The sequence below is a fragment of the Ceratotherium simum genome, chromosome 6 (assembly GCF_057802395.1).
Source record: "Ceratotherium simum simum isolate JZ-2026a chromosome 6, ASM5780239v1, whole genome shotgun sequence".
NCBI classification, from domain to species: Eukaryota; Metazoa; Chordata; class Mammalia; order Perissodactyla; family Rhinocerotidae; genus Ceratotherium; species Ceratotherium simum.
The window spans coordinates 80,707,230-80,734,974 of record NC_141905.1 but is presented as its reverse complement, the minus strand read 5'-3'; the positions used below and the strand labels follow the sequence as shown (position 1 = coordinate 80,734,974).

General features: G+C 45.2%; 1 protein-coding gene across 1 annotated transcript in view; it reads left to right on the top strand.

Annotated features, from left to right (window-relative positions):
• Positions 1–1,601: 1,601 nt before the first annotated feature.
• LOC106803222 (scavenger receptor cysteine-rich domain-containing protein DMBT1-like) overlaps positions 1,602–27,745 on the top strand; it is a 66,700-nt gene continuing 40,556 nt past the window's right edge. The window contains 8 exon segments of the mRNA XM_087432923.1: positions 1,602–1,662; positions 11,376–11,687; positions 15,873–15,972; positions 19,909–19,943; positions 19,946–20,119; positions 20,122–20,193; positions 21,624–21,689; positions 23,322–23,678. Of these exon segments, the coding sequence (XP_087289049.1) occupies positions 1,602–1,662; positions 11,376–11,687; positions 15,873–15,972; positions 19,909–19,943; positions 19,946–20,119; positions 20,122–20,193; positions 21,624–21,689; positions 23,322–23,678 (1,177 nt within the window).

The following is a 27,745-nucleotide window of genomic DNA, read 5'->3' as shown; positions in this document are numbered from 1 at the left end:
AATACTTACTACCCCTTGTGGTAATTGTCACCATGCAGGTCTGTCTCTAAGTCTAGGCAGTGTGCTTCTGTGGGGGAAGGACACTTTTTACCTTCTTCTTCCTTGCAGATGTTTAGTCTTCCTACCCCCACTTTTCTCTGCTGTGCTCAAGGCAGACATTACTAATCTATCATGGCACTGTTTTTTGATGATCCCAGACCGGCTCCATAATCATGCTCAGTCCAGCACTCCAGGGACCAAACAATCATAAGCCCCTGTGAGAGGAATCCAGTGTGCCGTCTGGTCCTAGGCATTCCCAGCAGATGTGTACCCCTGTTCTCTTGTCTCTGATACTTGTCAATTGTTGGACCGACAGTGGAAGAATGAAAAACAATGAGGCTATCCTGCAGAAATGGGCCTCTTCTTGTCAAGGGGAGAAGAGGAACTTGGGAATAACAGGAAGAGTTGTAGGATTAAAAAAGAAACCCAAAGTTGAGTATCACTTTCATTTGGATGAAGACAGATGCAGACGTCCAGCCCTAAATCCTGGTTGGTGGCACGGGTTCGTGGTATCCTTCCAGAATGAAGCACCAGGAGACTATGGGTTAACAGCTCATGTCAAGGAAGTCCAGGTGTCATCTGACAGCCTCAGTTTCTCGGCTGAGAGGCAGGACACCGCTCATCCAGGCCAGGATAAGAGGCAAGTCCTGCAAAGCCATATGCTTCTAACCAAGAGTTACTGCCACCAAGAGCAGCTGGATAAAAATAAATGACAGGCAACATTCTTGGTAGATTATGGGGGGTTACCAGATTCTGGTGATAAAGACTGGGGGTCCCAAAGGGCAAAATGATATCTACAGAACGAATCCACGGAGAGGGATTGTGTGCAAGGTAGGAGGAGGTCGGGGGCAGGTTCTGTGGGTTTGCCAAGCTCCCGGCATCATACAATGTGAATGCGAAGGGCAAGAAATCAGAGCCTGTGAAATGGTTGGAGGTGGTTCAGTTGAGGTCACATGTCTCTCAGCTCCTGTACTGTGGAATGAGTGTGAAATCCAGAAGATGGGGGCCCAAATTGGGACGGGCCCACAGAATGCACGGACTCATCCCTCATGCCTTTGACTCTCCAGTCATGCCTGCACTAATGCCATCCTCGTTTCTCCAAGGCAAGGGGCCAACGAGAGCGTGCCCTGCCAGGACAAATCATTCCACAGAGGTGCTTTTCTGCTTGGCACCATGTCCTGTATTTGCCCACATCCTGCTCTGCCCCTAACCTTGGGGCTGACTTCCCACAAGTTAATTCAAATTCTCCAAGATTAAAATGAAGCCTATATTCAGGGAGCACTTGTGAATCTTCAAGGTTGACCTAGAAGACAGCTGGAAATTGTATCACTAATGTCAGTGTTTTTGCAGTTGGGACTAGCCAGATGGTTCATACGACAATTAATCAAACACACATAAGCTGTTCCCACAGATTAGCTATCAACTGTTATCAAAGTCTCTCACTTTGTTTATATTGATTTATGACAGCAATAGAATATACCACCCCAGAGAACACGCCTCCTTCCGGCTAGGAAACTATAAATGTCAAGAATTTTTTTTCAAATTTAGAAGAACCCAGCAAAATGGGGATCTCCATGGTCATCCTTGAAATATGTCTTTTATTGGGTCAAGTTCTATTTACAGGTATTGTATCTAATTATTATATTCATTAACTTCAAATTAGATCTAATTTTTCTTTGATGCTAGACATTCTATCTCAAGGGGAGTTTTGTATCAAGAAGAGGCAATTCTTTGTTAATAATTGTAATTGCACGTATTTAGAAGGAATGGCTCTTTTTTATTTTGTTTCTCGCTGAGAAATATAATAGGTGCAGTTAGAAAAAGCCAATCATTATGACAGTGTTGTCAGTGAGTTACTCAACTAAAGAAATGATTGACTGGTCTTAGAAAAATTCTTGAAGTTAAAGGGAAATGTATGTATATTATGAAGAGGCCCTAAAACTTGGCCATAATTGGTTAAGCGTATAGTTTGTGTACTATAAAACTGGGCAGAAAAGATGGCCCCTGTAAATGCTCATTATGTGACTTCTTTCTGCAGGTGTATCTGGCTTGATAATTAATACATACTGACCCAAATCAGGTCAAGTAGCTGAGCACAGACAAGATCATAAAGATTCCAAGTTTGTGTCTGTCACTCACTGCTTTAGAGAAACCATTTGAATCTCGGTAACTCAAGCGTATCCTTGTGTTCTCAGAGTGCAAGGGATAAAATGTCCACGAAAGAGCCAGAGGCAAATCAGTGTGAATCTCAATGTCATTTACCGAGATACCAAATGAACAGGACAATTAGCCAGTCTGCCTGTTATCTCTGTCTGTATGTCTGTCTGATTGTCTGTCTCTCATCTATCTGGCATCTATCATCTCTCTTCCTCCTTTCCTTCCTCCCTCTCTCTCTCCCTCTGTTCCTCTTTTTTCTCTAACTTCCCTTCCCTCTTTCTCTCTCTCCCTCCTTCCCTTCATTCATTTCTTCCTTCCTTCTTCTCTTCCACTCGCCCCAGCTTTTCCTTTGGTGTCACCTTTTGCTGCATTCACGAATTTCAGAAGACAGGACAGAAGTATCCTAATTTCCAGATAACTTCCAGAACTCTCACTCCCACCCCCAGGCTTCGTAGGGGAAACTCTGAAGATAAAAGTTCATTTGGGAAATTGCTTTCATAGAAGCAGGACCCCCAAACCAAGCCCTCGCAGCCCCGGTGATGGGGAGCAGGCCTGCATTGTGTGTTGTGTGTGTGCGTCATGGTGACACTGGTCTCCCCACCTTCCCTTCTTGTCAGGAGGACGTCAGCAGGTACTGGCTGGGTGGTCTGGGGGCTGGAGATTGTGTCTCCATCAAAATATTAGAAAATGAGAGGTAGTGTTCTTAGCTCCAGCTTTAGAAAGATAATCCCGGCCTCACACTGGCTCTGAGAAGTGACCTGGGGCTCATGTCAGCCCCTAAAGGACAGGGAGCGGACTGCCCCATCCTTATCTACAACGGGGCTTAAGGCAGCGGTGCTCTCGGCTTGAGGGAACTTGTGGTTTCACCATGATGTTATGTGCATGGGCATTCACAGACATGCACGCGAGCACACGTGTGCCTGTGTTTGCAGTGTAGAGGTGCGACTTCACCCTCTGCAGAGTGCTTACTGTGTACCAGGTACTCTCCCGGACAGTGTACCTGTGTTCAATTGTCTAGATGTGCTAACAAGCCCAGAGTCAGGTATCATTACTTCCACATTGCAGGTGAGGCAACTGAGGCTCAGAGAGGTTACGTGGCTTGTCCGAGGTCAGCAGCTGGTGAGCAGCTGGGCCATGATCTGAACCTGGAGGAGGTCCGCTGGCGGTTGGTAGCAGTTTTGGCCATTAACCCTCGCTGTTCCTCGCAGAGAGCGGAGGAGCTGAACTGTGGGGTTTGGCTCAGCACTGGAGCCCCTGGTGGAGCTCTGTGCTGGGAGAACCTCAGCAGCAGGCACGCTTCTCAGCTCTGCTCTTTGCACAAACTCTTGAGAAAAAGGCAGTGCACCCAGGCTTGTGCTGGGCAGGAGGGGCCATGGAACCCCTGTTGCTCTCAGCCATGTCTTTGGCTCTGCCATTTACCAGCTCTGGGGCCTCTGCAAGCCTCAGTTTACTCATTTGTAAAAAGGGGTTATGTTCCAACCTCATAAGGTTGTACAGAAATGAAGTCACCCAGTGTCTGGCACACAGAGGGTGCCCAGGAATGGGTCATTGTTACTCTTCTGGTATTTTCCCAATGTTTTACCCTAACATAACTTCCTAAATGCAAGGTGGTACCTTGGATTGGACCCTTACAGAAAAATGAAAAAACTGGTGAAATCCAAATAAAGCCTGGAGTTTAGTTAACAGGAATGGGCCAGTGTTGGTTTGGTAGTCGTGACAAATGCACCATGGTAATGTAAGATGTTAGCATTTGGGGAAATGGGGTGAGGGGTGTATGGGGACTCTCTGAGGATTAGTACTAGCTCTGCAACTTAAAACTCGATCAAGTTATTCCAAAAAATTTTTTTAACTTAACTTCGCTTGGTGCCATTTCTTTAAGGCCAATGTTTCACAAAATGAGAAAGTAATAATTGCTTACAAACTAATTCCTAGCAAATTGTTCATTCTCATGCTTACCCTTCCCACAGTTTATCAGGGGTTTTGGCAATGACTAGTGCCCTAAAATAAAGGAGAAAATCTAACGGAGGGACTTAGGCATTGTGAGAATGTCTTTAATGTCCACCAGGGGGCCAACCACCGCAGCCTGGCATCCCGGCATCCCGGACCCCGCGGCCTCGTGTCTCTCCACACCCTGCCCGGCACACCCACCTGTGCTGCATTTCCCACAAGTCCCATGCTGTTTCCCACCCCCTGATTTTATTTGTTCTGCCTGTTTTCTGGGATCCCTTGCCGCTCACTATCTTGTAGTACAAAGCAACTTCCTGCACTCCAAACCCACCCTCTGGCCGTGGTGATGACACGCGCTGTGCCCTCCACCTGGAACACGGTCATTCTTCCCCTCCCCCACCCGCACCTGGCTGCATCCAGCTGCCATTTTTAAATAGCAGGGACACTGTCCCCTCCAGGAATCTCTCCCTGACATAATCTCTCAACAGGCACACCACACACTGATATATATGTACACACACACAGACACACCCACACACTGATACATACATGCATACACCAACACATACACACACATTGATACATACGTACACACACACAGACACACTCACACGCTGATACATATGTTCACAGACAGACACACCCACACACTGATACATACATACATACACAGACACACACACACTGATACATACGTACACACACACAGACACACCCACACACTGACACATATGTTCACAGACATACAGACACACCCACACACTGATACATACATACATACACAGACACATACACACACACTGATACATACGTCCACACACACACACACACTCTCAATCTGATACATACATACACACACACACAGACACACCCACACACTGATACATACATACACACACACACAGACACACACACAGTGTGTCATTCTGTGGTTCTACTCTCCTTCTCCCATAGCACATTAACTCCTGCACCAAATTATCTGTGGACTTTTCTAGGGATTGTGCTATGCTGGGAGTCCCTGGAGGGCGGGGACCAGGTCTTGTTCACTTAGTACCCAGCACAACACGTTGCACGGCCAAGAGCCTAACTGGGGGCCTGGCTCACACTGAATGTAATGGAACAGCCTGAATCCTGCAGTGCCCGGCTCCAGCCAGGCGCAATGGAGTGTGTGAGCCGTCCAGACTGCCGAGTAACTATGTTCCAGTCTATGACTGGCCGCATATAGGATGGTGGTCCCATGAGATTAGTACCATAGAGCCTAGGTGTGTAGTAGGCTGTACCATCAAGGTGTGTGTAAGTACGCTCTCTGATGTTCACACCAAGACAAAATTGCCTAACTACACATTTCTGAGGATGTATTCCTGTTGTTAAGCAACGTGTGACTGTATATAGTTTATGGGGAGCTGAACACTTTATCAGGAACAGTATTAACCACATCCTCTCCACTACCGCGTATTATTATTTCAGGAGGTTTTGCTTTTTTGACATGTTGGAACAGAATCTCATTGTTTTACCTTGAATTGGGGAGGTGGCACGGCGGAGCTTCGTCCCACACTTCCCTGGGGTCAGTGCACTTGACCTTGGATACGAGCTTCACTACTTGGTGGCTGTGTGACCTTTGACAAGTTGTTCCACCTCTTTGACCTTTGGATTTCTCATCCCTAGAATAGATGTGAGCAATAATTCTACCACAGGGGATTTTATGAAGATTAAATAACATATGACACACACAGCACTTGCTCAATGCCTGGAGAGTGGTAATTCATCAAAAATAATGGTTCCTCCTCTCCTTCTCCATCCCTCTCCCCCTGCCCCACCCCGTCTTCCTCTCTGCTGTCTCTACCATTAGCTTCCTTATCTTTCTTTATCTTCTAGTTTCCTTTCGCCCTTGTTCTTTTCCTTTAGCCTACAACCAAAATTCCTCTCCACCCTGAAGAATCTGCCCCCTGCATCACTTACCACGCCATCTCTCACCTTCAGCTTCCAACCACAGCTTTTTATTCCCCCGAGGAAGATTTGCCCTGAGCTAACATCTGCCACCAATCCTCCTCTATTTTGTATGTGAGCCGCCACCACAGTGTGACCCCTAATAGACGAGTGGTGTAGGGCCAAGCCCGGGAATTGAACCTGGGCTGCCGAAGCAGAGAGTGCTGAACTTAACCACTAGGCCCCTGGGCTGCCCAAACCACGGCTTTTACTGCATAGTTAGTGTAGAAAAGGTGGGAGCTAGAGAAAAATACAGGGAAAAGGTAAAAACACCCACAATTCTATCACCCGAGATTGCCATTGTTAAAACATGTATTTCTTTCAAGTTATATATCTATGTAAGTGATATCATTTAATATACAGTTTTTCTATAATTTATCTTTATATTCTGAGCATTTTAACAGGCCATTCACAATTTTTGGACATTGAAGTTGTTTCAGCTTTTTTCTTTTTTAAAAAAAATTTCAGCTTTATTGACGTATAATTGACAGATAAGATTGTAAGCTATTTAAGGTGTACCTCCTGAGGATTTGATAGATGTCTACATTGTGAAAGGATTCTCCCCACCCCAGTAGTTAACACATCCATCACCTCACGTGTTTATCTTTTTTAATGAGAACATTTAAGTTCTGCTTTCTTAGCAAATTCAATTGTACAATACAGTGTTATCAACTACAGTCACTGTGTTTTACACTAGATCCTGAGACCTTATTCATCTCATTGCTGAAAGTTTGTACCCTTTTATCAACCTCTCCCTGTTTCCTCCTCCCCATTTCAGGTTCTTTCTATAATAGATATAACTATGAAGATCATATTTGCCCAGCGTCTTTGTTCACATTATAGAAATTATTTCCTTTGGCTAGATTCTTAGAAGTGGAATTACTCAGGAAAGGGGTTGATCATTTTTAAGGCTTTTAAAACATATTGATAACTTATTTTCCAGAAACATACCAATTCTTTCCCCTATCATAAAAACCAAGAGTGGCAACTTTCTACAGCTTCACCAGTTCTGAATATTATTGTTCGAAAATCTTGGCTGAATTGCTGGATGAAAAATGGTATACATTTATTTTAATTTGCATTTCTTTGCTTATAGTGAGGGTGAACATTTTTAAGCCCTTTATATTCTTTTTCCTTGAATTGTGTGTTTATGTCCCTTGTCCAACCTCTTTTGAAATTTAGTGTCTTCCTTGTTGATTTATATAAACTCTCTGTGTAATTTGGATATGACTACTTTGCTCATTATATTGAGGACAAATATTTTCCCAGTTTGCTGTTGGCCTTTTAATTTGGATTTTGATTTTTTCTGAAAAATTTTTATATTTTCATGTAATTAAATTTGTTGCTGTTTTCCTGTGAATTTTAGCTCCAGAAACTTCTTACAGAAACCAGATAAATATTTAACTAGTTTCTTATTTCTGCGTGTTTAAAAAGATATCTAGTTTTTCTGAAAATTATTTTGCTTTCTGATGTGAAGTAAATATCTAAAATATTTTTCCTGTATTTTAATTTTTATACTTTATTTTGAATATTTGGGGTTAATAGTAACTTTTTGAATGCCAACTACTATACAAAGCACTCGATGTATTTTTTCTGAGTTTGTCTTCACAATAAACTTACGAAGTAGTTAATGTACCTACAGATGAGAAAACTACGACTGAGTGAGGTTACATGACGCCCAAGTTTAGAGAACAAACAAGTAGCAGGGCTAGAATTTGAACCCACGTCACCCGCCTCCCAAGTGCACAGGTGTGTCACCCTCCCACCCCACTCCCGCCCCCCCAACCCCTGCCCCATCAGTAGTTTTGCCTTTTCAAGAACTTATTGGTTATTTTTAGCCTATTTTTCCTGATGAACTTTAAAATCATTTTTTAAAGAACAAATCAATCAAAGAACAACCTTTAGATGGGAATTACACTAAACCTATGAATTGGTTTAGAGCAACTGGCATTTCTACATTCAGTCCTTCCATCCAGAAACCAGGAGGCAGCCAAGAAGCTCTGCACAGAGTTTGTATTTTTATTCTTATTAGAATATTTTGAAGGTGCACTTTATTCGTAGTGTCTCTACCTCCTCAGAGCCCATTTTGACCCACATCGTCCCCTCGGCCTGGCTCCCATCGGGTGTCACTCACATGTGCTCCTCCCCTAGACTCCTGGACGCCCCTCGATCAGAGCCCTTAGTCCCTTTTCTCTCACTGCTAACTTGGACGTCTCAGCCACTGGAGCAAATTTCCGAAGGACAGAGGGGGCCTCATGGAATCTCACCACTGCTGTGCCTGGTGGAGTCGAGCATCCAGCAGGTGCTCAATAAGTGGTTGTTGAGTGGACTGGTCCTCACCACTCTGTGGAAATTATTGTTACACATTGTTACACATATTCCTTTACACGTGGTGCAGGACAGCGGTTTTCAAACTTTAGTGTGTATCAGAATCACCTGGAGAGCTTGTTAAAACACACATTGTTGGGCACCACCTCCAGAGTTCCTGATTTGTAAGTCTGCGGGAGGCCTGAGAATTTGCCTTCTTAACAAGTTCCCAGGTGCTGGCTGGCACTGCTGACTCATGGAACCCACCTTGAGAAGCATTGCTCTAAAGGAACTCTTTTCTAATGTGACTGGCACAGGTAGTCGGTGGGTTACTCAAAAATGTTGTTTCAAATGGGGAATCATAAAATATGATACATACTCATTTTAAATGTTTTGTTTTAACTTAAAACATATAAATACACTGTGGTTCACCGAATTGTTGCTGCAGGCTGTCTCTCAGTAGGGGTCTTCCGTGGCTCTGCAGTGTCTCCTTGCATAACCCACGCTGATTGTGCATATCTATAATTTTGAATTTTAGTTTCTCTAAAGTGGAGCATGAAATGAAAGACACTTGCACAGCAGTGTGAAAGCAGCAATTCTCCTGCTGTTTGACTTATCTTTCGTCTACTTTTTGCTGTCTCACCTGCCTGATTTCTTTTTGGCAACTTGATTTTACTTCCAAAGCATTAGGCCTTAGTTTCATAGAAAGACTTCTTTCTTTTTGTACCCATTTTCATCAATTTACTTAATATTTAATTTAATTTAATGCCAAGTACAACTGGCATAAACAGATTTGGGACTCATATGTGCCTCTAGTTGATCACACGACTTAGTTGGTTGGAGCAGAAGTTGCCAAGTGGCTAGAAGTTAGCCTATGAGCCCGAGTGTTCAGAAGGTTTACAGAGAGGACGGGGAGCATCGTTGATCTGGCGAGGGGGTTACATGAAGGTCAGTGAAGACAACTTCTTGTCTACTGTCCCCTGTGGGATGCCTTTCATCCAGAGTAGCCTGATATTGGAAATAAAAATGCAATATACACACTTGAATTTAAATTTCAGATAAAAACATATTTTTCCTAAGTGTGAGTGTATCTATGTAATATTTTGGATATCCTTATACTAAGGATGTATTCAAGTTCAAATTTAACTGGGTTTCCTGAATTTTACCAGGCAAACATACTTTTAACGAGTTTTTTCCTTGACATATGTCTACACCTTCTTCCAAGCCTAGTTGAAGTATCCCCCTGTTCTGCATTCCTCCTACCCTTCTCCCAAGCCCATGACTTGCTCCTTCCGAAAGTCCCACTCCCCCCGACTCTCTGTTCCTCCTTGGCCAGTGACCAAGTCTGGCTGCTGAGTAGCCTCTGAGCTCCAGAGGACTGAGCCTTACCCTCTCTGATGGATCCCTTCTTTCTCCCCGACTTTTAGCACAGTGCCTTGTGTGCGGTCAGAGATTAGCCCATATTCGCTGAGTGAATTAACGAATGAGTGACGGGCCCAGCTAATTCTGCAAAGTAAAGTGTGATGTAGCCCCATTTCTCTGCTCAAATGAGCAAGGGGGTCAGATTTAATGCTTGTTTTCAGAGGAGCTCTCATTTGGCCTTTTTCTCTTTGTATTTTCAGCAACAACTACGGTAAGCACTTACTGGGAGACGCAGACGCCAACAGGTAATTAAACTCTGGGTCTGGGAGGTTGTAGGACCCAAGGCCAGCCCCAAGGACTCAGGGGGGACTGCTGCAGAGAATCCTGCTGGGTTTTAGATGCAGGACAAGAAGGGCCTCCTCTGACGGGGTCCACCAGGGCTCTCAGCCCCTTCCTTGCGAGGTTCCACTCTGACCAGGAGAGAGGCCCAAAGTCTCCACTCCTGCCTATGCGTAGCCACACCTCTTTCCTAAGATCTCTGCCCCCCAGGCGGCCCTACTGGGTGTCCAGCAGGGGTTACAGCCAGTCAGGAGGGCAGCAGGGGCAGTTTGGAACAGCAGCATCTAACCTAATCTCTCTGGATGTAATCGCTTATTTTTTATATCCTTTTCTGGAACTTTTATCACGTCATGGGAATACAGTGGATACTTCTGCCTCAGGTGATGCCTTACACGGTAACTTCTCCTGCTCACTATTTCCTCCTCTCATTTAGTCCTGTGTGTGCATGTGTGTGCCAGCTTGTGCCAAAGCACAGAGCATGACTTGGGCCAAATTGTTCAAATGTTAAAAACAATATCAGGAGGCAGAAAGATGAAATGGTTAAGAGCAGCTGCCTGAGTACGTATCCTGCCCCTGTCACTCAGTAGTCAGTTGATCTGGGGTCACCTTCCCAAGCCTCAGTTTCCCCACAGGGTCGTTTTGAGGATGAACTAAGATGACGTATGTCAAGCTCTTGAATATGAGCAGAGGTTCGCATGTTAGGAAATGCTCAAAACCGTCTGCCACGATTAAACTTTAAAAATCGGCACCGGGGTGTGTGTGAGGGAGGAGAAGAGATGTCCCAAGTGTGCAGGGACACAGGCCTTTTAGAAGCAAGCCTGGCTCTCTCGCTGACAGCCGGAATGTTATTGCTCTACTTTCTGAGTGGGGAGCAATCCCCATGGCAGTGCCAGGCACACGGTGGGTGCTCCCATGGTGGGGGGAAAGGGCTGTGCCACGGGCAGGACAAGCTTTTCCTGCTTGGAAGTGGACTTGAGAGGTCAGGCCGGGGACAGAAGTGGGACCTGAAAGTGATGTCACCACGAAAGCCCCTCAGGATACAAGGTTGCCCAAACTCCACTGAAGAGGCAGAATCTTTAGCTTGTTAATTTCAAACACAGAAACAGGGCGAGGAATCCGTTTGATTGTCCAGTCTTTTCTGGATCCCCGCTCACTGTGAAGGGCTCTGCATCTCACGCAGGCCGGGCATCTTGTCCCTCAGAAGGGACAGACGGTGAAATCTCTGTGCTTTCCTCTAGATGTGGCCTTGAGGCTGGTGAACGGAGGGGGCCGGTGTCAGGGCCGAGTGGAGGTCCTGTACCGGGGCTCGTGGGGCACCGTGTGTGACGACGGCTGGGACACCAATGACGCCAACGTGGTGTGCAGGCAGCTGGGCTGTGGCCGGGCCACGTCCGCCCCAGAAAGTGCCCGCTTTGGTCAGGGCTCAGGGCCTATTGTCCTGGACGACGTGGGCTGCTCGGGACACGAGTCCTACCTGTGGAGCTGCCCCCACAACGGCTGGCTCTCGCACAACTGTGGCCACGGGGAAGACGCCAGCGTCATCTGCTCAGGTGGGCCTCCAAGAGGTGGTACAAATGATGCAGCACAGGGCAGAGGCACAATAGTAAAGATGCCTATCCTTCTCCAACCTTGGTGTTTCCGTCAAGAAAATGAAAATAATAGCGGTACCTTGGGCAAGTTATTTTACCTCTAAGTGCTTCAGTTTACTTCTCTTAAGACGAGGGAACTCTTCCATCAAGGGTTGCCATGAGGCCAAATGAGATAATGAAATACTTAAGACAGCGAGTGATGGAAATTGTATAATCATGGTCATCATCATAATCTCATTGCCATAGTAGCTCACACTTGTTGGTTGCCGGCAATGTGCCAGTCAGTACGATAAACATTTTATTTGGATTTTCTCACTTAAATCTCCCAATAATCCTAGAAGGGTAGTATGTCTCATTAATGACCATCTCTGTCATTTTCTGGGAAAGGAGAGACATATTTATCTCCCACTGTCTCTGTCAACACAAAATCACTTGACTTTTTTGGACTAAATGACCAAACAGTAGCTAATCTGGGCTTTTAACCATTCCATTCACTTAGTTGAGAACTGGTAAACTAAATCAAAGCCCTCAACCTCACCTCCTCATCCCTGTTAATACAAGCTGCATAGGCTAACTTTTCTCAAAGAAATATGAGAAGCAATGGGTCCGCAGTTTTGCACAAGCCACATTTGTTTTTCTACAGTGATGAAAGGTTAATTTCTATTTTAATGAAATAAAGAAATATCTACAGCAGGAAATACACAGAAACAAATGCACAAATTATTAAAGAATATTTCACTGAACTTGTTTTTAAGGTTTGAAGAGCCTTTTTTTTATCATCACATTTTCTGAGAATAGTTTGGTATTTTGTGGTGCACACACGAGACACTCCAGAAATCTTTATCAATTTGAATTAAATTGCAAAAACAGATTATAGATCTATTGACATTGATCTCCCCGAGGTTGCGACATCTCTAACTCACAGTCAAGTGTAAGAAAAGCAAGGGTTCACAGGTGGATTTCTCGGTCAGGATCCCTGTGGATGAACCACACACGTGGTTGATTTTTCTTCCATTCCTTTATAGTATCCCAACCACATTATCTCTCCACACCTGGTAAGTACTCTGAAAAGAATATGTTGTATTTTGTGTATAATTTATTTTTGATTCTACACGGTTATTTATATCTTAAGAATAAATACTGCCTCACTGAACTTTAATGAATGGTATGAGGTTTGCGTAAAAGTATGATAGTGTCCCTTCTAGAAACACAAAGGCGATAGAAACATCCTGAATGTACTGTACAACTGGACCGTGTGGTCATATAGTTATGTTCTTCCTCAATTTTATTTTGCCTTTGACTCAAATTTCAGTGCACATCCAAATCAACTGTGGAATTTGTTTGTATGCGAGGTGCTTGGAATTCGCCTGACCGTTGTTCTGAGACTCTGATTTGGAGGACCTAGGATGGGGATTAGGAATCTGCATTTTTATATAACCAAAAAAAAGGATGATTTTCAGACCACACATGGAGCATCCATGCTTCATGGCCCAGTACTGAATTAAGTTTTTGTGTTTGCAATAGAATTATAGAAGCATGACTTTGTAAAGAATTTGCAAAGGATGTGACAGAACATATGTATATATATTTTAAGTGCTATTTATTTTTACTTATTTTTTCTTAATGTCTATGTTTTGCTTAATGTCAAATGAATTTAGGTTTTAAACATTTTCCCAAGTGGTTCTTGGCTACTTCAGAAGTATGACTTGTTGATATAAAGGCTTTTCCACAGGTGCATTGCTAGCATTGAACTTTTATATACTTTTCAAACTGGCATCAATATCCTTGCCACTTCATTCGGCAAGAACCAGTCATCCAGGCCTTCTAAGTAGGAAAGACCAGAGCATGGATTGTCTCTGTGTTGCTTCAGGGAACATGTTCCCTGCCTTCAGGGACGTAGGGTCTAATGGCAAGGTAGACATTGATCGACTGAGCATTCCGTTAATATTACAGCCGTGATAAATGCCGGAGTAAGAGGCACTCGGCAAGAGAGACGTGCTCAAGCCATCAGAGAGAGAGCGGTCTCTAGAAAGTCCCAGGTGAACTGAGGTCCAGAGCCGGTGTAGGAGTCAGCCAGACAGAGCAGGAGGGAAGAGTGTTTCTCTGTTATTCACTGTCGCTGGTGTCAGGAACTTGAGGGAACAGATACAGAGCTAGGTTGACTGCAGCCACCCTCCCCCAGCAGTAAGATACTCCCCCTCCTCCAGGCTTAGCCATCCTAATATTATGGCTAGCCAGGGTAGTGCCCCGATGGGAGGTTATCTCTGGGTCTCACTTCCGAAAATGTGCCCTTAACACATTCTCTGAAGATCTATAAAAAAAGACTTCTGATCAATGAAGTTTTGCAAGTGTTGCCTGCCATTGGTCATCGAACCCCTTTTGTCTTTTGGGGCAAATGGGTGAAGAGCAGCTGTGGGGACAGCTGCACTCGGTCCCGGTTCTTGCTTGCCTTCTAAGTCCTTGTCTAAATCCTGATGGAGATGCTGGAGGCAAATCCAGAGATATATCCATGAGTAAATCTCTGGGGTGCTCATCCTTGGTCACATCTTGAAGTGACCCATCAAGCAATGAGCAATCTGGCACCACCTGCACTTGCGGCATCCTGTCCCTCTGTACCATCCTCTTATGCGCGCCATTTGCTTGCAGACAATGAGACTCCACAGAGAGGGCTCAGAGAAGACTCCCATCCACAGAATCCTTCAAACCCACTGTGTGGGAGAAACTTTATGACAGAGAAGAGATCGTACCTGAGAGAATGAAATAACCTGGTTGCTTGTGATAGATGGACGGTGAAAACCTCCTTAAACTTAAAACCACAATGATCAAAAAGGTTCATCTCTTGGAATGGCGCTGTAAAATCAATGGAAAAACAATGAGGAATCTTTGTCAAGGCTGCTGGGTGACTTCCAATTGAAAACCCAATTGTGGCGGGTGTATGGATAGTAGATTGGCCTGGACCACCTTCCTTGCAAGAACCACAAGGAGTGGGCTCGTAGCAGGCAGTGGCTGTGACAAAAGGCAGCTCGGGATGATAGCTAAAAGCATGGACAGTGCAGCTGTGGTCTGTGTGTCCTTGGGCTACTTTTATAACATCTGCACCTCAGTGTCCTCATCTGTAAGTGGAATGATGGGGTTGGGGGAAGGACTGAATGAGATAGTGCATATAAATAGAAAGACATGGTAGTGTCTTCAACAAACTATGAAGATGTAATAACTCTTCAGCAAACATTTGCTTAAGTTTCAGAGCACTTTCCAGAGTGCCATTGGTGTTGCTATACAATCTCCTTAGCCATCTCTTCCAGCATAACTAGAGTGGTCCATGTGGTAGTTGTGGGTTTGTTTGATGATACCTTGCTTTATTTTTTAAGCTCAAACCCTTCAGTTTTTCCCCCAGCAGAGCAATAATGTACCCAATGTCCAAATGTACACAACAGCTACTTTGGGAGTTTTGGGGCTCAGGCAGAGTCCAGACGGACAGGTACCAGGTCCCTTGAAAAGTGAATAGGCCTTTGGGAAATATCTGCAGAGATCTCTTTGTGGCTCCTGATTGGTCCATTCTGACAGCTTAGCTATCTTGATCACTGATCCCCAATGCTAGTGAACAGTCTGTTTCCATTTCCTGGAAAACAAACAAGTAGAAGCTTCTTTCTCCAGCTGATTTACCACCGTTCCCAAAATGGCAGCAGGCCTCATCTACGATTATGTGGTTGTTTGTTGGAAGAGTGCAAGTTGGTCTCAATAAATCTGTGCAAGAGGGTTCATTCAAAATGCATGGACACAGCCCAAGCAGAGACACCTTCAGTGTTCTGTTTGGTGCTGTGGATGAGTGTTGTCAAGACTCTGGAGCTCAGAGCTTCTGAGCTGGATGCAGATTCTGACATTGACTGCCATGTGACTAAGCAAGATGCCTGGAGCCTGGCAGTGGGAATCGCATGGTGTGCTCTGAACTGTGTTCAAATAGCAGAGTTCTGAATGGAGGATTCTCTCAGGCATGTCTGTCAGCTTGTCCTTGAGTGTGGGAGTAGGGATGGTATGTCAGAAATGAGGTGGGGATGTGATTGGGCAGAAATTTGCTAGTTTTGGGGTCTCTGTTGAAAGAATCCTCTGGCTGCCTGTTTCTGTTGTGAATTGCTTCTTCATTTTCAGGGGTGTGTAGCCACCTGGCCTCACTGGCCCTCTTAATGGGCCATCAACAGCAGGATGCAGGGCAGCTGGAAGAGTTCATTGTGGACCCCACATTCATGGTGTAGAGACCACCGTGGTGCAGTTCTCTGACATAACTACTCTCATTGTCCTGTTGTTCTGTTAGAGAAATTCAAGTCTTTGAGCCCTGATGGCTGCTCTTGGGAGGTCTTGACTTTAAAAAGTATCTGAGAAGTTTACCAGATGCCTTAACCCTCCCCGTATCAGGAAGTAAGAAACAAGTGATTGTGAAAGCAACCTTGTTAGAAATTTTAATAAGAATTTAAACATAACAGATCTCTTTGTATTAAGTAGATTTTGGTACATACGCATCATAAAAGATGCAAGTGTACCATCACATGTGCTTTTAGCAAAATGAGATGGTCCAATTCTTGCTGCAAAATATCATCGATGTAATCCTGCCTGTTGAAGTGGATGAGAGGACCATATTTTATTTTTACACTTAGAATTATATCACCAGCTCCTCGACCTTGAATTTGAGGAAATTCATCTAAGATATCATCCTCTGAAGACTCATAGTCTGAGATTTCAATTGTACAATCAATTTTACCGTTACTGTTTGCATCTAGGCTACTGCTCTCTGTCTCTTTGTGTTCCTCTTCTGATTGATCTAATTATTGTGAAACATCTTCCTTTGTCAGTTTTCTTCTGTTTCCCATTGTTAATGGAAAATGAAAAATTCTGAATTGTTAACTTCATTCCTTGAAAGCTAAAAGCACACTATAAAGACAAGGTCTCCAGTCTTTTTAAAAAATACCCTCTTGAAGGATAATGCAATATTTTGGGCACTGACGGTTGATGATTTAGTTCACTGTTTTATCTTCCTTATAGGAAATGCTACCATTCTCCCATAATCTTATTCTATGTCTCTTTTATAGTAGTAATTGATGAATTAATAACTGATGAACTAATTCCTTTAATGATGAAGTAGAAGAATGTTTCAAGATATAGGAGAAATGAGATCACTATAACCCGTAATGTATCTTGGATTTGTACAAGGATCCAATGAATCCATATAGTGACTGTAGGACAGAATGAGTTTTATTCTATGTTTTTATGAATAAATATTCTTTTGAACTTTAGATGACCTTTAAAAATATGTAAAAGTCATGAAATATTCATCTTCACAAATATAGTTAGACTTCCTCAAAAAAAAAGAGACTCAAAAACTAGAATGTTGTCCGCCGGACCCTGATGGTACACTGAGGGTTAACCCCAAGTAAAGGGGACGTGGAGAGCTTTAGTGTGGCCTCACTGGTGATAAAGATCCAGGGTTCTCTAGATTTTGGTTTTCTTCAAGATAGAGTGAAAATTTCTCAGGGTATGTATTGGAAGGAACAGGATATCTGCCACCAAAATATTTACTTATTTAGGTGGCTTGGATTGTCTATTCCCAGTGCTGCCTAGACTCAAATATGAGACTGGATGGTGGTTTCAACAGCTGCCTGGAATCGTTGACAACCAGTTTAAACTGCCTTCTCTGGTCCAGCCTTCTTTCTGCGCATAGATTACATCCTGTGACTAGAGACTGTAATGTTCGGGGGCCTGGTAAATAGACATGTACTTTATTACATCTAAAATTATTGAGCACCCTGTATCCTACCCACTTGTTCGAATCTGCTCTCGCAAAACCCCAAACACTGCAAGAACGCCAGAGACGCTCAAACCCAAGATTGAACCACAGCGCCCCCTGGCATGACTGTTAGGCGAAGCTCAAGCCAATTATCTGTAGTAGATCATGTACAAACAGCGGAACCTCCTTTCTAAGATGAATTTGGTTTCTTTCTAGGTCAGTGGAACCCCCAGGCTACTGCCTATGGTTAAGACCTTTTTTCTTTACTTGTCTTCCTGTGGTTTTGCTCACTGGTTTTGCTCAGCCAGTTCTGCTGCTGCTGCTGTTGGCTAATTGAGGCTGAGTGCAGTCTTGGCCACAGAGCAAGTGCCTGCCCTTGAGAATTCAGGGGTGGACAGGGATGGGGTGAAGGGGTGCCAAGACCCTAGGCATGTCCCACGCACACACTCAGCCAGGCCCGTCTTTCATTCTCCTTTCATTCTTCTCTTGCCTCTCATTCATTCATTCAGTCATTCATTGCATGAGATTGGTTTCACTCTGGCATCTTCATGACAGTTTTCCTGAAGATAGCTAACATCCTTCCAGTGCTTGCTATGTATCCTGCACAAAATTATTTTCATACATCAAATGAGTTAATATATTCAAAACACACTTAAAATACTGCCGGGCGCATAAGTGTTTGACTAATGCACATAGAACTTTCTATTATCATGAAATCTTCCCAACAACACTTTGATATGAGTAGCAAAATTGCCCCCGTTTTGCAGATGGGAAAACCGGTACACAGGTAAGTTGTCAATAGTTTCATGTCTAAGGTCACATGGTGGGTAAGTGGACAGGCAGAGATTTTAACCCAGAACAGTTGCCTTTGCCTTTATTCATGATTCTCACTAAATATATCCGTATTTCCTCCTTCTCTGCAATGAGAGTGTGTGTCCTTTGACATGTCAGCGTCCTTTAGGTGCTCACTCAGGACAGCTGACCCTGCCAGTGAGTTCTTTGCTCAATGAGTTGAGGCTAATCCTTGCCTTTTCAGAGCATGCCCTGAGAGCATGCCTCGGAGGGACTTGAGGGACAGCTTTCTGGTGATTGATGCCCAGCAGGGCCAGGGCTGGGGCAGAGAAATGGAGAGCTCTTCTGCATTCACAGGAGTGACCAGAAGGGGATAGCAAGGAGGGCTGAGAAAGCCCACATGAACCTTGGGAATACCCCAGAGACAGTCCAATTTGCCTTCCCTCCCTCTTTCCCTGACCCCTCCTCTTAGAATAACCACAGAAACCACCTGTCCCCTTATCTTCCATCCCATTCTAACTTCTCTGGTCACTCCCAGACCACAAATCTCTTATCATCTCAAACTAACCATTGAAAAGCCACACCCAGGATTTGGCTCCTGCTGTGAAGATTTCGGGCTGGATCCAACAGGACCTAATGCCTATTTCTGTGCATGATCAGTGTGGAGTGATTTAGCACATCGTGTTAGGGAGGAACACGGTACCTGTTGACTCCCTAGCTGTGGTCATCTTTATGGTGGGAATCACCTCTCTAAGCCCCTCACACGTGGCTTAAAAGAGTACGTCAAGGCCCAGTTTTGGATGAATGGCATCTTGGACTTGATCCTGATGGGAGTGGAGAGTACATTGAGGCTTTTTGAGTAGGAAAGTGACTTGAACATATCTGTACTTTCTGAAGACCAAATTTGGGACAGTCTAGGGGAGACAGAGAAATCATCTCAGCAGGAGTGTGGGCACTGAGTAGGCACTCCATAAATTCTGGTTGAATAAGTGAATGTGAATGGATTAGAGAGGAGGGACAAGTGTAGAGAGATCAACTGGGAAGCTCCTGGAGTAAGCACGGTCGAGAGTAGGAAGGTCTAACCTAGAGAAATGGCAATGGGAATAAAAGGAAAGATGACCTTGGTGGTAAGGTGAAAGTGACCTTGGATATAAGAGATGAGGAGAAGAAGGGATCAAATGTGACAAGCAAATTTCCAACACAGTTGTTGTGGAGCATGAAAGCACCATTGATTCAAATAGAGGAGAGAGTCTGTGTTGAGTATGGGATGGTGGGCTGGGATACCTAGGAGGCCACTGGAAATGTTGGTCTAGAGCTTAAGGCTGGAGTGGTGAGGGCTGATTAGCACTGGAGAGTTGGGTTTGGAGTCCTCTTCCTGGCCAGTTCTGAGTATATGAGGTCCTTTAGGGTGAAAGAGAAGGTGAGAAGAGGGCTAAGACAGCGCATGGGAGAGCAGCAATATGTAAGGTCCAGAGAGAGGAGAACTATCGGTGAAGGAGACGGGGCAGTTGTCAGAGGAAGGAGGAGAACAGGTAGTGCTGGGTGGTGAAAATCAGGGGGCCGAGAGGGGGAAGACAGGGCTTTCCACTGTGTCGATGCGGGTTTGCCTCTGAGGCTGATGAATGGAGGTGACTGCTGTCAGGGCCGGGTGGAGGCCACTGGGGCACCGTGTGTGACGATAGCTGGAACACCCAGGACGCAGATGTCATCTGTCAGCAGCTCGGCTGTGGCCATTCAGTGCTGTCCCTGGGTGGGGCCTGCTTTGGTCAGGGCTCAGGGAACATTCTTTTTGGTGCAGTGTACTGCTCTGGATGGGAGCCCTACCTGTCAACTGCCCTCACAGCAGGTGGTACCACCATGAATGTGGCCACAGGGAAGACTCCGGAGTCCTGTGTTCAGGTAGTACAGACATTGCCTCATGCTGTCACCTGTGCCACTCTGAGGACAGGGGATCTTGCTGTCCTCAACATCATGGTACGTGTGCATAATCCTTTGCAGTTTACCTGCTCTACTCTAAGTCATGTCTTATTTGAGGTTAGAGGGCAGGTATTCCTGTCCCTTTTCACAGATAAAGAAATGGAGGCTCAGAGAGGCCAAGTGACTTGCCTAAAGTCCTAAAGCTGGGGTGATGGAGGTGGCTTTCAAGCAGCATCATGACCATCCCTAGCCTGAGATGACCAAATGCCTTCCTAAGTGACCTTTTCTCCTCCTTTTAAAGGCGGGGGAGAAGGATTGGGGACTTCTGGTCTTTAAAACTTAAATCCATACCAAAGTCAAAATGAGGAGTAACCAATATGTTCTCTTTATTGGGGATTAAGTGACAAGCAAAAGAGAGTTTCACCCTCAGTGGAAGAGAGAAATTTTCCCTGAATTGACCTAGTGAATCCCAGTGCTGCCTTCCTCCCTTGTTCACAGGGTGCTGGTAGGTGTTCAAGCACCAACGGTGTCCTCAAAGCCACAAAGAAACCTCTGAGGATGCCACCCATTGTGTCCCCCAAGGGGGAGTTTCTGGTTAAATTATCCATCTTTACAGCAACCTCTGGCATTTGCCATGTGGCCTGGGGTGTGCACATGCCACCGTGCACAGGATGTGACCCTGGAAATCCAACCACCACATGAGAATGGACTACCCAAAAGAGTGCGGCCCTCCAAGCTGTCACTTTGGAGAGGGTTTATTTCAGCATTTGGGGTTGTATCTCGGGAAACTGTCCTTCTTCCAAGTTGGCGTCACCTTTCAAAATATCTCAGCGATGGTAGACATTTGTCATTTGGGGGTGTGTTTGAGCCTTAGAAGTAGGCAGTTGATATTTGAAGTCGAATCTGGTGAATCGGTGGGGATGTTAATCAAGTGGGTGAATTTTTGGATGGAGATTGTGGAATAGAGGAGGAGGGAGGATGATGACAGGAGCAAAGAATGTCCCTGGTGGCATCTCAGCATTAAACGAGGTTTGGCAAAATGACTGAGAAATGAGTTCTATTTCACAAGAAAGAAACATAGCCTTTTAGGAGTGGGCGGGTTTTCTGGATCTCTGCATCCAACCTCTTGTTTCAGCAGAGGGCCAACCCTCTTCAAATGAGGGCCAACCTGGAATGACCCCTTCTTTTCTCCACTTCGTAGCTTCTTTGTTTTCCATGGAGGCACCCCTGCCAACTGCAGTGGAAGGTAATTTTTATCACGTGGAATCCCAGTAGGGTCATTGCCCTAATGCACCCATAGGTTCATCTCTGATCCAGAAGAGATGCAGAAGGTGTAAGAGGTGGGGACTCTCAGCTCCCAAGGGGGGCCCTCTGAACAAGCCCTCAGGTCTGAATGTGTATCCTTTCCATAGACAATGTCCCTGAGATTGGGAAGGAATCAACCTGCAGAGGCATCGCCAAGAAACTCCAAGCTGGAGGTTGGTGTCAAGCGTCAGGGATGTCCTGTTGCCCACACTCAGTGCCCACCCCTGTGGGTGTCACCAATGCATGCTGCTCTCTGGCCAGGCTGGGGTGCTGGTTCTCTGGATGCAGGGCATAGAGAGGCAGTTGCAAACCTTCTGGGGCAGAATCCTTGCCTGTGCCACTTCCTGAGCCGCCCATATTAGGCCACCTTGGCTCCTTCTCAACATAGAGGAGCCATGGTCCTTTAGTCTGTGGACATCAGAGGTCCCATGTACCCCGCTGGGGCCCCTAGTGAAAGAGCTGGGATGTACAGTCAATACAGCCTGTGGTTCTGGCAGCCTGGGCTCTGGGAAGGAAAGTCACTGCCCATTTCCTGTGGGAAACTTTGGCCCTAGGACAAGAAGAAGGACAGCCAACACACCATGGCCCCTGCCCAGGAGTCAGCATGGATTAATTGGGAATCCTGATGGTACATATGTCAATACCAGATGTACTAGCCATTGGTACTGGCCGATGCAATTAGACAAGAATAATCAGTTAGAAGAATAAGGATGGGAAATTCATCTTTACATCTATCCCCTGGAGCCCTGCATAGGTCACATGTGGGAACATCAGAATCAGCGTCAGTAGGGTTATACAGAGATATTTCCCCCTAAAATAGCCTTTTAGAGTAGAAGCACTCTACGCTAGACAATTTCTTGACTTTTCTAAAGTCACAAAGCAAGATAAAATTCAAGCTCAGAAATGTCATCTCTTTAGCAGATTCTAGTTTACTTTCAGTCCTTGAGTCTCCTCAGAGAAGACTTAACTTTGTAGTTTCTGTTTTTCTCTCCTTCTACAATCTGTGTTTGCAGAGACTACTATCACAAACACTGAGACTCCTGCTGCAATAGGAAATGAATAATTTCATATGGGTCCTTCTCTGCAGGTCAGGATATAAAAGTATATTCGTGGGTTTGACTCCTATTCAGGAATACTTTTTAAGGGATGGAGTGAGAGAGAGTGTTGCGAACATGTGCAAAGGGAGATCCGTTGTGAACCAGAGTGCCTGGCTTGATTGGGAGCCTCCTTCATTGTCCATGTTCCAGTGGGTTGGAGGGATCAGTCAGAACATGGGGTCTCCAAGAGCTTGAATGTTTTGGGTCAGTGGCTAGTGGGATCAGTCTCTTGTCCACAGTGCCAGTTGTCCCATCTGCACAGCTCTGTGCTGACCTGGGCGATTATGGCCCCAAAGATCTGGAGTGCAGCCAGGAGGACCAATGTAAAATTCTCTCCAAGCCAACCTCAGAGCCTCAGACGAATGTGAAACCTCCTGTTAGGGCATCCTGGGGTTATCAGGTGACTCTTCAGCATGGGTGTCCATGAGGCCCAGTTCAAGGGAGTGGGGGCTCTGCCCATGGTATGCTAGGGAAGGAACATGTGAAAAGATTCGAGATCCACCCCTGGATGCAAACTGAGAGGTATTTTATTCATTCTGAAGCTCTAGTGGACTGGGTTTTGGCAGAGAGGAAACTGTATGTATAATATGAAAGACTCTAACTAATGGCATATTTAGGATTACTGCCAGTTAGTGATTGTCTCATTGATATATGCCTACTGGGAAGAATTATGAATGCTTTAAAGGCCTGAGCCCTTGTTCTTCAAAGAATTCACAAGAGAAATGCTCTGCAATTCTCTAGGGATGGAACCGGGTTTGGCCCTGAGGCTGGTGAACGGAGAGGGCCGGTGTCAGGGCCGGGTGGAGGTCCTGTACCAGGGCTCGTGGGGCACCGTGTGTGACGACGACTGGGACACCAATGATGCCAACTTGGTGTGCAGGCAGCTCGACTGTGGCCCAGCTCTGTCAGCGCCAGGAAGTGCCCGCTTTGGTCAGGGCTCAGGGCCTATTGTCCTGGACGACGTGGGCTGCTCTGGAAACGAGTCCTACCTGTGGAGCTGCCCCCACAACGGCTGGCTCTCGCACAACTGCGGCCACGGGGAAGACGCCAGCGTCATCTGCTCAGGTGGGCCTCCAAGAGGTAGTACAAATGATGCAGCACAGGACAGAGGCATAATAGTAAGGGTGTCTATCCTTCTCCAACCTTGGTGTTTCCGTCAGGGACATGGAAGTAATAGTGGTACCTTGGGGCAAGTTGTTTACCCTCTAAGTGATTCAGTTTACTTCTCTTAAGACGAGGGAACTCTTCCATCAAGGGTTGCCATGAGGCCAAATGAGATAATGAAATACTTAAGACAACGAGTGATGGAAATTGTATAATCACCGTCATCATCATCATTTCGTTGCCATAGTAGCTCACACTTGTTAGCTGCCGGCAATGTGCCAGTCAGTGCAATAAGCATTTTATCTGGATTTTCTCATTTAATTTTCCCAATAACCCTATGAAGGGTAGTAAGTCTCGGTAATGATCATCTCTGTCCTTTTCTGGGAAAGGAGAGAAATTTTTATCTCCCACTGTCTCTGTCAACACAAAATCACTTGACTTTGTTGGATTAAATGATCAAATAGTTACTAATCTGTGCTCTTAGCCATGCCATTCCGTTAGTTGAGAACTGGTAAATTAAATCAAAACTCTCAACCTCGTTAATACAAGCTGCATAAGCTAACTTTTCTCAAAGAAATAAGAAAAGCATTTTGGCACAAGCCTAATTTGTTCTTCTACAGTGATGAAAGGATAATTTCTATTTTAATGAAATAAAGCAATATCTGCAGCAGGAAATATGCAGAAACAAATGCACAAATTACTAAAGGGTGTTTCATTGAACTTGTTTTTAAGGTATGAAGAGCCACTTTTTTTTATCACCACATTTGCTGGAACTAGTTTAGTATTTTGCGGTGCACACACGAGAGACTCCAGAAATCTTTATCAATTTGAATTAAATTTTGAAATCAGATTATAGATCTGTTGACATTGATGTCCCCGAAGTTGCTGCATTTCAACTTCAGAGTCAAGTGTAAGAAAAGCAAGGGTTCAAAGGTGGATTTCTTGGTGAGGATCCCTGTGGACGAACCACAGACGTCTGATTTTTCTTTTATTCCTTTATAGTTTCCCAGTCAGATCTTCTCACAGAACCTGGTAAGTACTCTGAAAAGAATATCTTGTAATTTTTGGATAATTTATTCTTCATTCTACACAGTTATTTATATCTTAAGAATAAATACTGCCTCACTGAACTTTTGTGAATGGTATGAGGTCTGCATAAAAGTATGATTTGTGTCTCTTCTAGAAACACAAAGGCAATAGAAACATCTTGAGTGTATAGCGTAAATGGACCGTGGGGTCATACAGTCCATGCTATTGTGCCTTTGACTCCATTTCAGTGCACATCCGAACCAACTAGGCTATTTGTTTGAATGCGAGGTCCTTGGAATTCGCCTTAGCCCCGTCCAGAGTCTCTGATTTGGAGGACCTGGGGTGGGGCTCGGGAATCTGCATTTTTATATAACCCAAAGTAAGGAGGACCTGCAGACCACACCCTGAGCAACGAAGCTGCGTGGCCCAGTACTGAATTAAGGTTTTGTGTTTGCAATAGAATTATGGAAGTATGACTTGGTTGAGAATTTCCAGAGGAAGCGACAGAAGATATGTATAACTCTTTTAAGAGCTACCTATTTTTACTTATTTCTTCTTAATGTCTATATTTTACTTAATGTCAAGTGTATTTAGGTTTTGAACATTTTCCCAAATGGTTCTTGGCTACCTCAGAAGTGCGACTTGTTGATGTAAAGACTTTTCCACAGGTGCATTGCTAGCATTGAACTTTTACATACCTTTCAAAATGGCCTCAATATCCTTGCCACCTCATTCGACAAGAACCAGTCCTACCAGGACCCTTCTAAGCAGGAAAGACCAAAGCGTGGACTCTGTCTGTGTTGTTTCAGGGGAACATGTTCCCTGCCTTCAGGGACGTAGGGTCTAATGGCAAGATAGACGTTGATGGACTGAGCATTCCGTTAATATTACAGCCGTGATAAATGCTGGAGCAAGAGGCACTCGGCAAGAGAGACGTGCTCAAGCCATCAGAGAGAGAGCGGTCTCTAGAAAGTCCCAGGTGAACTGAGGTCCAGAGCCGGTGTAGGAGTCAGCCAGACAGAGCAGGAAGGAAGAGTGTTTCTCTGTTATTCACTGTCGCTGCTGTCAGGAACTTGAGGGAACGGACAGACTTAGGTTAACAGTAGCCACCCTCCCCCAGCTGTCAGATACTCCTCCTCCTGCAGGCTTAGCCATCCTAATATTGTGGCTAGCCAGGGTAGTGCCCCGATGGGAGGTTTTTTCTAGTTCGCATTTCCCAAACTGTGCCCTTGAAACATTTTCGGAAGCTCTAGGAAAAAAAAACTTCTTATCAACGACGTTTTGGAAGTATTGCCTGCCATTGGTGGTCGAACACTTCCTGTCTTTGTGGCAAATGTGGGGACAGCTGCAGTCGGTCCCAGTTCTTGTTTGCCTTCTAAGTCCTTGTCTCAATCTGGGTGGAGATGGTGGAGGCAAATCCAGAGATATCTTCACGAGTAAATCTCTGGGGTGCACATCCGTGGTCCCGTCTTGAGCTGACCCATGAAACAATGAGCAATCTGGGACCATCTCCACTGTAGGCATCCTGTCCCTCTGTACCATCCTCTTAGGCTGGCCATTGGCTTGGGGACAACGAGACTCCATGGAGATGGCTCAGATAAGGCTCCCATCCACAAAATCCTTAAACTCCCCTCTACGGGAGAGACTCTATGACAGAGAAGAGATAGGACCTGAGAGAATGAAATAACCTGGTTGCTTGTGACAGATTAGAGACGGAAACCACAAGGATCAAAAGTTTCTTCTCTTGGAATGGTGCTGCAAAATCAGAGGAAAAACAATATAGAATCTTAGCCAAGGCTGCTGGGTGACTGCCAGTTGAAAACCAAGTTGTGGCGGGTGTATGGAAGGTAGGTTGGCATGGACCACCTTCCTTGCAAGAACCACAAGGAGTGGGCTCGTAGCAGGCAGTGGCTGTGACAAAAGGCAGCTCGGGATGATAGCTAAAAGCGTGGACAGTAGAGCTGGAGTCTGTGTGTCCTTGGGCTACTTTGAGCATGTCTGCACCTCAGTGTCCTCATCTGTAGGTGGGAATGATGGGGTTGGGGAAGGATTGAATGCGATAGTGCATATGAATAGGAAGACATGGTATTGTCTTCAACAAACTAGGAAGATGCAATAACTCTTCAGTAAACATTTGTTTATGTCCCAGAGGACTGTCTCTGTTGGGGAAAGTGCTGTTGGAGTCGCTATACAATCTCCTTAGGCTTCTCTCCTAGAATAACTAGAGTGGCCCATCCTTTAGCTATAGGACGATACCTTGCTTTTTTTTTTAATGCTCAAGCCCTTCGATTTTTCCCCCAGTAGAGCAATAATGTACACAATGTCCTAATGTACACAACAGGTTCTTCGGGGGGTTTGGGACAATGGCTGAATCCAGATGGAAAGGTACCAGCTCCCCAGGAAAGTGACTAGTTCTTTGGGGAATATCTGGAGAGATCTCTTTGTGGCTCCTGTTTTGGTCCATTCTGACAGCTTAGCTATCTTGATCACTGATCCCCAATGCTAGTGAACAGTCTGTTTCCATTTCCTGGAAAACAAACAAGTAGAAGCTTCTTTCTCCAGGCGATTTACCGCCGTTCCCAAAATGGCAGCCCGCCTCCTGTAGGACTATGTGGTTGATTGTTGGAAGAGTGCAAGTTGGTCTCAGTAAATCTGTGCAAAAGGGTTCATTCAAAATGCATGGACACAGCCCAAGCAGGGACACCTTCAGTGTTCTGTTTGGTGCTGTGGATGAGTGTTGTCAAGACTCTGGAGCTCAGAGCTTCTGAGCTGGATGCAGATTCCGACATTGACTGCCATGTGACTAAGCAAGATGCCTGGAGCCTGGCAGTGGGAATCGCATGGTGTCCTCTGAACTGTGTTCAAATAGCAGAGTTCTGAATGGAGGATTCTCTCAGGCATGTCTGTCAGCTTGCCCTTGAGTGTGGGAGTAGGGATGGTATGTCGGAAATGAGGTGGGGATGTGCTGGGGCAGACCCTTCCTGGTATGTGGTGTCTGT